General features: G+C 32.7%; 2 protein-coding genes across 4 annotated transcripts; one reads left to right on the forward strand and one right to left on the reverse strand.

Annotated features, from left to right (window-relative positions):
* Positions 1 to 1,684: 1,684 nt before the first annotated feature.
* On the forward strand, positions 1,685 to 7,301 carry LOC112771188 (uncharacterized Rho GTPase-activating protein At5g61530). Of its 3 annotated transcripts, XM_025815838.3 has the most exons (11): positions 1,685 to 1,939; positions 2,283 to 2,404; positions 2,627 to 2,889; positions 4,300 to 4,362; positions 4,446 to 4,464; positions 4,728 to 4,826; positions 4,941 to 5,018; positions 5,110 to 5,354; positions 5,596 to 5,761; positions 6,757 to 6,905; positions 7,025 to 7,215. In XM_025815838.3, exons 2-10 carry the CDS (start codon positions 2,344 to 2,346, stop codon positions 6,900 to 6,902), a joined length of 1,140 nt encoding a protein of 379 aa, XP_025671623.1. In that variant the 5' UTR covers positions 1,685 to 1,939; positions 2,283 to 2,343; the 3' UTR covers positions 6,903 to 6,905; positions 7,025 to 7,215. The 3 variants fall into 3 exon arrangements, with proteins under 3 accessions (XP_025671623.1, XP_025671620.1, XP_025671621.1); XM_025815835.2 differs by having other exon boundaries at positions 6,757 to 7,301; XM_025815836.3 differs by having other exon boundaries at positions 1,685 to 1,796; positions 6,757 to 7,301.
* A 380-nt stretch (positions 7,302 to 7,681) lies between these two features.
* Positions 7,682 to 10,348, reverse strand: LOC112770481 (transcription factor DUO1-like). Its single transcript, XM_025814833.1, has 3 exons — positions 10,155 to 10,348; positions 9,338 to 9,578; positions 7,682 to 8,149 (listed from the first exon to the last, which is right to left on the reverse strand). Exons 1-3 carry the CDS (start codon positions 10,346 to 10,348, stop codon positions 7,682 to 7,684), a joined length of 903 nt encoding a protein of 300 aa, XP_025670618.1.
* Positions 10,349 to 10,711: the final 363 nt, after the last annotated feature.

Genomic DNA, 10,711 nt, shown 5'->3' on the forward strand with positions numbered 1-10,711 from the left:
ACAGACGCGCCAAATTTGCCCCTCATTTAAAAGGGAGGCAACGTCCAAATTTTCAAAACACGTCGAGTACCTGACCTCCGGGAAGGTGGGAGAACCCGACGTCTAAAACGGAAGCCTCGGAATGCTTGAGCCCGACCTCTGTAGAGCCTAGGACTCCAGCAAGAGCACTGTTCAATGTTCATACCCTGGCCCAACTATCAGAGCCAAGCACAGTAAACAAAAGGCCCACCCAGAAAGGTGGCCTGCCTAAGCATATCCGACCTCTTTTAAGAGGTTGGGCATCAACAAAAGAGCCCAACTATACTTGCCTAAACAGGTAAATCCCTCCGAAAATCTCCCCAACTATCTTTATCTTCGCTAAAAAATAGATCATAACAAAATTCCAAGATAAAGGGAATGGTTATCCATCAGAAAAGATAGAATAACTACAACAAAGGTGGTTATCAAATCTACTATAAATACATTGACACCCGTCAGGTATGAGACACGTTATAACCCACTAAAAACCTGCCTAAAACCCTTGCTAACTTAAGCATCAGAGTCCCTTTAAGGTACCACCCCCTACCTCCTCACGAGGAACCCGGACAGGCAGCACCTCGACACCAAACAAGTCGGACGCTGCCACTCAAAGGGACATGGACCTCACGTTCAGACCCAAATCAATGTTTCAGGTAACTCTTAGAACAATTGTAATAATTCAGGTGATTATTTGATTAGCATAATTTTTTAGTACAAAAAATCTACATCCATTCACAAATTCAATAATTTACAAATTCAATAATCTACGTGTAGGTATTTTATAACTAACAAGTCTCTCAAATATTAATTTATTTATTTTATTATACAATTTAACAAATATATATAATATCTTATAAATGACCGATCAATATGAAGAAGTAACGGAGATACAAGTCAAGATTATGCCAACACAAATTTTCAAAATAGAATGATAAAAAATCGAATACAAAATAATATAAAGCAGTTGGAGGTGTTCGCGATGCGTTTGAATCGGTTTTGAATAAAAAATTCATCCGATCTGAACACTAATTTTACTTGCAGTGCGGTTTGGATTGGATATTTTTTTTAAAAAAAAGTCTGATATGATCCAATCAAATTTCAAGCAGTTTTGATTAGATTAGATTTGTGATTTTGTAAATTAAAAAAATTAAATATATATAAGAAGTCTAAACATCAAATTTTAAATAATAAACAATAACATAACAAGTCTCAACAATATTTAAAAAAAAACCAACAATAACATAACAATAGAAATAAAATTATAGATTAGTTAAATAAATAAATAAATCTCATTTTGAATATAAAATATTTATTAAATAATATAAAATATATAATAATTGAATATATTATAAATAAAATTGTAAATATAATAATAAAATAATAATATTATAGTACATTGTGCTATTTAAATTAGATCGATTTTGAAAAATAAATTTAAAATATGATCTAATCCATACCATTTACAAAAAATAAAATTCAATCAAATCTAAATTAGTACGATTTTAATCGATTTTTAATTTAAATTGAATTAAATAAATAATTTAATTTAGATCCATTTAAATTTAAACATTTTTATAAAATATCAATAAAAACTAACATTAATTTACAAAAATTTTAATTAATTTTTAAATAATATACTTATTAAAATTTATCATATCCTATCATTAATTCAGGATCCGCGGAAGTCACTCTAGCTCATGAAGTAAAAGAAAAAGTTTGTGTTAAGTAATAAGAGATTAAGAGTTGAAGACAAAAGGAGGTACCGTTATAGAAGCCAGGTATTTGGTTGTACCAACGACTTCGTCACAGCAGTCCCTTTCTTCTGTTCTCTCTTCTCTGTTTCCGTCTACTTTGAATTTTCACGTTTCATTACTTTCCTCTTCTTCTGCTTCTTCCTCCTAACCCAAATCAATTTAATTAGGTAACCACTAATCACTAATCAATCTTCCTTACTCTCCTTAATTATTAATTTACGATCTCTTTCTCTCGCTAATTCATATAGGGTTCTTCTCAATTCCTTTCTCGTAACGTGCTTGCGCTATTTTCAGTTTCCTTTATAAATTAGATTCTTTACCTAGAATTTATGTTCTCATCGGTTTATGAGTGATGGAAAAATTTACTTTTTTTTTTTTCTTTTCTTTTTCTCAAAAAAGAAATTTTTTTTTAATTATTTTGTACTTATTGAGTTCATTCTGTTTTTTAAGAACTTATGATTTTATCAATTAATTTTGACTTGTGAGATGTTTTTCTTGACTTGCGTACAGGACTAAGCGATCAAGTATCATCCGATTATTCTTTGTTCGGTGGCTTCTGACTTCTGAGTCAATGCCTTCTATCATCTCACCTCAGTGGCAAGATAAGGCCTCTGGTTTCTTTTCTTCCTCAGGTATCGTTTCTCTAAAACTTCACATTTGTGTTCCCTTTTGAGACCCCATTAAGAATGATAAATTACAAAGTTCACACGATTTTCCCACTTTCAGACTTTGAGGACCACTATAAGGATGGAATTGTAGGGTTTATTTATTTAATTGTTTTTTGAAAAGGAAAAGGGGGTGGAGGGGGGGGGGGGGTTCTTTTTGGCCTTGTTGTAACTTAGTTTAATGTGCAGGGGTCAAGCTCAAAGAAGCAAGGGAATCAGCTGGAACATTTGTTGGTGAGGTCACAAAGGATACAAAGAGTAATGTTGCTGAAGTGGCGGGGCGAGTTGGAACTATGGTCAAAAGCCGGTGGGCACTTCTTCAGCAGCCATCGACAAAACATGCTGTACAGGATCGATTGATATCGGCTGCAGCTACAACTGGTTCGTTTCTAAGGAGAAGCATATCGGGAACAAAAGATAAGGTGGCTGTGGGAAAAACAAAGGTTGAAGAGGTAATGGACTTGACTAAATGATATTAGGGACTGTAATACATAATTTTTTTACATGTGCAAACGCAATGGCTGGGTACCATTGAAAGATTAATCATTTAAGCATTTTGTGGCCAAAACTAACACAACAAAAACTTTGAAAAGATGTTTCTTCCCTTGCTTAAAGTTCATGTCGAGTCTATTGCCATATAGGATAGGCAATAAAAGAAAAAAATTACAGGACAATGTACTTAAAAATGATAAATTTGATTCCATGATCCTTTCTGATGCTGAATACTTGGTAGATGTTAAATACAAGCATTGGTTCATGCTTCAGAACAATTTTGTAATAAACTACATTTGATATAGGAATACAGCTAAAGCCTCGAGTGTTGTAGCCAAACATGTTATAAGATGTAATAGGTTTTAATCCTTGAACATCATAGGCAACTAAGTAAGTGTTAAACCTTTCCAATGTGTTTGTAATACCCACAGAATATAAGGTTTGCTTGTTGTGATTACACTTCTGGTTGTGATTACACTCAGCACTTTTGAATCAAGTGATCTTTGTAGTATCACTGCCAACTTTTAATGTTGATGTTGGATCTCTTAATAAATAGAAGAAAGGATCTTGCCTTCTTGGAATAATTAAATATGTAATCAATTCATGACATTCTACCACTAAGTGGTGTGAAGACTATATACTGTATTTAGCTGTGCTAGACTAATATAATATTTTTAAACATGGAAAATTACCGTAACAATGTCAGTATTGTTTACTTATGGTGGTGTGCTTGAGATATTGAGTTATTTGAAACTATAACAGTCTTAATGTTGGTTTTATTTTTTTCAATTCCACCAAAAAAAATGTTGGTTTTTTTAATTAAGTAATTTATTAAGGGAAAATTTAGATATTTTGAGAGGTATTGGCAAGATTCTATCAAATAAAAGTTAAAAAAGGTAAGAGAGGTCATTTGCATGGTGTGCTGATCTACATAGTATAGTTTATCAAAGGTGCAGGGAATATTGAGTAACGTTGATTTCACACAGATTACTTATTTCAGGATTTCATTTGGATAATACATACGATGCTTTCATCCATTAAAGTAATACTCTGATGTTATTCTTTTGGTTTAAGAGATAGACACACACACACACACACAAGAAAAAAAAAGGGGGCCAGGGGGTTAAGGAGTGTGTTATATAATTCTGTTTGTTGGACATGGATAACTTATGGTTTGGTTATTGATAGCGCAATTTATTGTTGGTATACTGGTATTGTTATTAACCTTTTAAGAATTAGAAAAGTTCTATCTATTTATATCTGCTAGTCATACACCAGGTCATCTTCAGAGTATATTTTTTCCTGCTCCAATTCAATGGTTAGAATCTTTACTTTCTTTGTTTGGTTTTGCATCATGGTAATTATTTCAGGTGGCCAAAAAAACAGCACAAAAAAGCAAGACTATCTTGACAGACATTGAAAGATGGCAGAAGGTAAATGACCTTAGGCTAAATGTGGCCTATGATTTCTAGTATACACCATTTTCAAGTTTTCTTACGTTAATTTTCTTTTGCAGGGAGTTGCAAGTACTGATGGTAAGTTTCTGTACCCAAATAGCATACCAAGTGAGCGACTCTTTTCATGTGTCAGTCTTTTGCTGAATGTGAAGAGCTAATTCCATTGTTTGCAGTTCCCACAAGGCACTTGAGTTGTATTCTAGTTTTACACTACACAATAGCATTTTTTTTAATGCTAGATTGCTAGTTAACTATTAACTGTTAATATATAAGCGGTATTGCATGCTCGGTTTCTATGGTAGTAGACTTCTGCTTTATTTAGAAATTGTTGCATTCCCCAGTGTTTGGAGTTCCTATTGAGGTTACTGTACAGAGACAAGATAGCAGCAGGCCTGTTCCTCAGATATTGGTCAAATGTGCAGATTATCTTATAGTTTCAGGTAGCTGTTTCTAGAGTAAGGCTCTACATCTGTGCATAAGTCTATGTTTCATGAGTTCTATAATTTATCTTAATTTTTGTTTAATAGTGGTTTTATTTTTTTAATCTGATGTAGGATTGAATTCACCATCTCTCTTCAAATCTGATGGAGATAAAAAGGTTATCCGGCAGTTGGTTTCTCTGTACAACCTAGGTAGTTGATGCATTCATTCATACTTTCAGTAATGAGGATAGATTATAGTAGTGTTTGGGTGATGTTAATACCACTATGATTGTACGTACAGATTCAAATTCTTCAATCCCAGAAGGCACAAATCCAATTGATGTGGCAGCTCTTGCAAAATGTTACCTTGCCAGCCTTCCTGAGCCTCTTACCACTTTTGAGCTTTACGATGAAATAAAAGCTGCTCTATCCAATATATATTCCATGAGAAACATCCTCAAGAAGCTTCCCAGTGTAAACTACATGACTCTGGAGTTTGTAACAGCACTTTTGCTCCGGGTTAGCCAGAAGTCACTTCTCAATAAGGTAAGAGGCTTCTAATATGTGCATATGTGTTTGTTTAGTATAAGCAAAGATGCACGGAAAAATCTGGGTCTTGTACATTTACACTTTTCATTTTTTTATTGTTTCACAAGCTATGTTTGATGGAGTCTTGTGGGACATTTCCCTGATTATCTTATATACTTTGTCTCTCCTGTAATTAAATCTATGCATTTCTATTATTTTGTCATCTGTAGTTTTTGCTCAATATTTTTAACTTCTGCAGATGGATACTCGGACCCTTGCAATGGAAATGGCACCCGTTGTCATGTGGCAAGATGGACAGAGACCTGATTTTTATAAACAATACTGGAACCAAGTGTCTAAAAGCCCTTCCAAAAAAGGCTTGGATGAACCAGCTGGTTCATATGGTGCTTGGGACTTACTTGCTGGTAAGGAAATCGATGCCAAAACATGCAATTTTTTAGAAGATAACCCACATTGGCTGAATGTGTTATTCTTTTTGTCACTGGTAATGGTGAAAAGTATGACCATACGAGAATTTTCATGAAAGCATCGCTGCATCGTTTCTCAGCTTCTACCTAGTCTTTAGCAATAGGGATTCTGGTAGAGAATCCTGCTTAACCTTGAGAACAAAATCTTCTCTATGCAAATAATTTTCACTGAAAAATACTTTTGTATTCTTTTGTATTCTCCATGTTGGAAGAAAACAGATAAAAGCCCAAATAAGAATATTTGATTAGGATGATAAAGCAATAAACAAAAGCTAGAAGAAGACCAAAGAAACCCCCAAGAAACGGTTAAAAAACTAGATTAATTTAACTGGCGTTGATTTTGTTTTCTTGATTCAAATGGCCTTTCCATTAGATGTTTCTATAGAATACATTTATTTAACTGACTCAACCTAGTGGTAAAACTTTTCTATACTATGGTTATTTTTGTTTTTATAATTGTGAACAGTGAACATGTTTATAATATCTAGTGCTTTAAAAGCAGAAACAAAATTTCAAGGGATTATGGTTTATCTAATGGGCTTTAAAGCAACCCTACTGATGTGGAATTGTTCAACGAATCAGCGTCTGTGTAACACCGGGCCTGAAAAAGTGAAAATGCATTAGGAGGGAGAAACTGTTTTCTTTGTATTTTCTTGAGTGTGTTTGAGAAAATATCCTTTGATAGAATAATTTTTTAATAGAAGGTTGAATTAATAATTTAGATGCATGTCTATTACCTAACCTAACTGCTTTCAGCCTCTAAACACCTTTCTTAGGGATATGCTTAAACATTTAAAAATATTGCATTTGAATTTTCACTTGCGAATTTTTTTGAAGGGTGCAAAAGTCTAATTTCATAATTCATTAGTATTACATATATTGAACTAAAGTTGGCGATTGCCGTTTCTTTTTCTTGTTTTTTTGTGATACAGATGATGATGAAGCCATAGATGCATCCTCTCCTATTCCATTGGATGATGGTGCACCAGTTGACTTTGGTGCAATTGAGGTTGTTCAGTTGCTTATAGAACATCATAATGCAATTTTCACAGATGCAAATGAGACAGTCTGGAGATGAATGGTCTTCATTCAATTTGTTGACTTTGATATCATGAACTGGGAACAATTTTCTCCAATCTTTGTCAAGAAAGTCACTATACAGAAGCTATATTCTAAGTTTTTATCAGGTTGTGTGTGCAGTGAGCGTTTTGCCTGATAAAGAGAAAGGAGAAACTTTTTGGGAAAAAAGGAACAGAAGGATTTGTACAGCTATATCCTTCCTTTAGAGAATCAAAACTTGTTATTTTGGTGTTTTGCTGGGATTGATGGTATTTGATCTTTGTCTATATAGTATAACCATATTTATTTATGTCATTTTTGTACTATGTAAATCTTGTCTTGTCCCTGGATGCAACAAGTTTTCATGTTCAGAATTTTAGTATAACTTTCATGGGAGAATGTTGTTGACTTGGAGGAACATTGAAATCTCCTTTGTTCAAGTTCCTATAAAACAGAACAAGATGAAGAAAAAAATAATCCGGAGATAAAAAAGAAGTAATATTCTTAAAAGCATTTTTTGTCCTGAGGAACACCAACACCTTTCAATTTGTTATCTGTTTAACAATGTTGCTTGTTGATGAAATGAAAGTATCTGTATAAAATGTAACTAAATGTGGGAAATGCTCTGAAATGTGAAGTAACAATATCATGCACTGACAAATTGTAATGTAAAGACAAAAGCTATAGAATTCATCATTGACTGTTTTCTAAGATGATTAGTAAGTTGGAAACAGAAGCTGAGTAGTTTACTTTGCATTACAGATGCAGAATAACTAAAAGTTAGAAATTAAAACAGTTTTATTGGTCTGATGAAGTTGGAGTATGGTCAAAGTATTCAAAGATCTCAGTTGGGATGTCCTCAAAGAAGCACTTAGCACTTTCATTTTGAGGCTTTCCATCCATTCCAACAGTTGTTCCAATCTTGTTCTGAACACTTTTTTGCTCAAGCATATCAAAGAAGTAAGGGTCATCAATTGGTTCTGGAAACACTGGAAATTCCAGTTGTGGTTCATTTGGGATTTGAGGAAATGTGTACTCTGTTGTTGAAGACTCAAAAGAAGGTACCACATGGAGTGGGGTGGCCTCAAAAGCCTGAGAAGAAGTGTTGATGTCACTTTCCAAATTTTGGTGGTTTGGTTTTGTCAAATCTGGTAGGTTGACCATTTTGAACTCTTCAGTGTTTCCCATGTAGGGAGCAGTGTAATAAGGAAGGTAGTTTCCACAGGGGATATTTTCCTCTGGCTTATTGGAGCTGCATGAAATATCCTGAAAGAAATCATATAAATATATTGTATTTGCTATTCTTCATGTTTTTATTAGTGATACTAGCTAATTAATAGAAACTTCCATACATGTTGATTTGCATCTTAAATATTATTAGCATAAATGATATAATATCTAAGTTTAATATAAAAGTGGAAATTTAGTTAGCTTTTGCTACTTTTATAATTAGAATTGTAAAAGAAGCTATTAAGGAAAAGATAGAAAGAGATACATTTTTTAATAGAAAAAATTGGACATCAAATTTTGCAATTCCATTTATTTATAGTAAGAGAATAGATCATAGATATTGTGATTATCAATGTATAAAATCAAGAATTTTAAAAGAGCTCTCTCTCTCTCTCTCTCTCTCTCTCTCTCTCTCTCTCTCTCTCTCTCTCTCTCTCTCTCTCTCTCTCTCTCTCTCTCTCTCTCTCTCTCTCTCTCTATATATATATATATATATATATATATATATATATATTTTGATGTTTAGACATGAAGAGGATTCATATCCAAACGGATACAATTATTATGGTTATTTTATGGTAGAGTTTAATTCCTATGTATATTGATGTTTAATTAGGTGTTATCACATAGAAAAAAAAAATTAAGTAACAAGACTGGATTATATGTTAATATAAAAGATTCTATATTAATAATGAATAGAAATTAAACTTTGTTATTTTTTGGTAACATTTAAATAGTCTTTAACTTATGTCATGTGCCAGAAAGTCGCTTCTAGAAAAATCTAAAACTAAAACTACTCACAAATTAAAAATCTCACTATTAATTGTATAATTAATAACTATATTTTATAATAAATTAAATATTAAATAATTTACTTTCATATTATAACTTAGATAATCTACTGGCCGAAAAGTTTTTTTTTTTTCTGAAAAAGAAGTTACTTATCATCATCATTAATTATAAATTAGTTTTAATAGTTTTAATACACTTATATTAAATAAATAATTATATCAATGTATAAATTTATAATGTTTACCTAATATTTATAAAATGCAACTAAAAAAATAAGTAAAAATATTTATATTTTATTATATGAAAGTAAATATATCATTTTATATGATGATTATTTTTTCTCTTCTATTTGATTATTTTTCTATATATTCTTCCTATTTTCTCTTCTCATCTAAACATAGCATAAATGCAAGGGATACTCATCTACCTTACCTCTTCAAATTGTACTTGACTAAGAGGGACTTTTCCTTTGTTTTTGTTTTGCATCTTTGACGAAGTTATTGATGGCTTCCGCAACATCCTCTCTATCCTCTTTCTTCTACTGCTCCAGAAATTCTTTACATCGTTGTCTGTTCTTCCTTCCAAATATGTAGCAATTTTTGCCCATTTGTTCCCAAATTGCCCTTGTAACTCTATTACCAACTTCTCCTCTTCTTCCGTAAACTTGCACCCTCTGCCAATTACAATAATCATACACAACATCCAAACAGAAAAAACACATTGCTACAAAAATGGCAAGAACATGAAATTAAATGCTAAAAAGATAATAACTCAAAGTTATCTTATTTAACCTACCATTCATAGTTTTGTATATATAGAATCTGTAATTGACTAATTACATACTTGTTACATCTAAAATCACTCATTTATTTCAACAATAATTGAAGACAGAGTACCAAATAAGAAAATTTTAAACTACTTTATGCGGATTTTATTGTCTTTGAAACAATTTTTATATACATGTACATAGAATGTAATAGGAACATGCATGACATGTTATTTTCTAGGTTTAACTAAAGAAAAATCAAATGATACATACATATAACCAGAAACATCGTAGTAGCAACATGCATGAAGTTGAAACCTTCATTTCTAATTAGTTGTGTCTAAAACTATCAAACACACACACGAAAAAACCGTAATAGCGACCACCAATGTGTATCTCGAACTATACTGTAAATCAATAATGCACATTAATTACACCAAAAGAAAATCAATTAATTAAAGGTGAACTAATTAATTAACTCACATCTTCAAGTTTGGTCTAAGCTTGTTAACCCATCGAAGGCGACAAGATTTTCCAGTTCGAGGCAACAAGCCTTTGGATCGAATGGAGCTCCAATCCCTTGCACCATACTTGTTAACATGCTCCTGGAGCACCTCATCTTCCTCTCTGCTCCATGGTCCTTTCTTTATGTACCTTCTATCAAACCCTCTTTCCATCTACTTGTACTACTGATTCAATTTGCATCGAAAATGTTTCAGTTCCTTTTCTGTGTTCTCAACATTCAGTGTTCTCTGTTCTTTATGGTGCTATGGAGTTTTTGAATTGATTTCGATCATGCGCATGATGGTTGTGCTATTGTGTGGTGAGGTTCATGGGATGCGTGATGGAGTCTGTGATTTGATTGGGTGGGGGAAACTAACTGTTTTCTGATGTGTGACGTGGTGCTTTATTATTGGTTGTTTCTTTGAGAGTCATGTGGATGGGAGAGTAGAGGATTCTTGCTGCGACTTCTACACGGACGGTTTCGACGGTTAGTGGCAACATCCACCCCGCCATGTTTTTTTATTTTTTTCGAATTT

Source organism: Arachis hypogaea, chromosome 18, assembly GCF_003086295.3.
Source record: "Arachis hypogaea cultivar Tifrunner chromosome 18, arahy.Tifrunner.gnm2.J5K5, whole genome shotgun sequence".
Lineage (NCBI taxonomy): Eukaryota > Viridiplantae > Streptophyta > Magnoliopsida > Fabales > Fabaceae > Arachis > Arachis hypogaea.

Bases quoted from the DNA above. Each gene is read 5' to 3' on its own strand.
- LOC112771188 (XM_025815835.2), top strand. From the start codon at position 2,344: ATGCCTTCTATCATCTCACCTCAGTGGCAAGATAAGGCCTCTGGTTTC. The intron at 2,405-2,626 runs GTATCGTTTCTC...TTTAATGTGCAG, and splicing joins TGGTTTCTTTTCTTCCTCAG to GGGTCAAGCTCAAAGAAGCA. The intron at 2,890-4,299 runs GTAATGGACTTG...TAATTATTTCAG, and splicing joins GAAAAACAAAGGTTGAAGAG to GTGGCCAAAAAAACAGCACA.
- LOC112770481 (XM_025814833.1), bottom strand. From the start codon at position 10,348: ATGGAAAGAGGGTTTGATAGAAGGTACATAAAGAAAGGACCATGGAGC. The intron at 9,579-10,154 runs GTGAGTTAATTA...TGTAATTGGCAG, and splicing joins CTTAGACCAAACTTGAAGAT to AGGGTGCAAGTTTACGGAAG. The intron at 8,150-9,337 runs GTAAGGTAGATG...GATTTCTTTCAG, and splicing joins GTCAAGTACAATTTGAAGAG to GATATTTCATGCAGCTCCAA.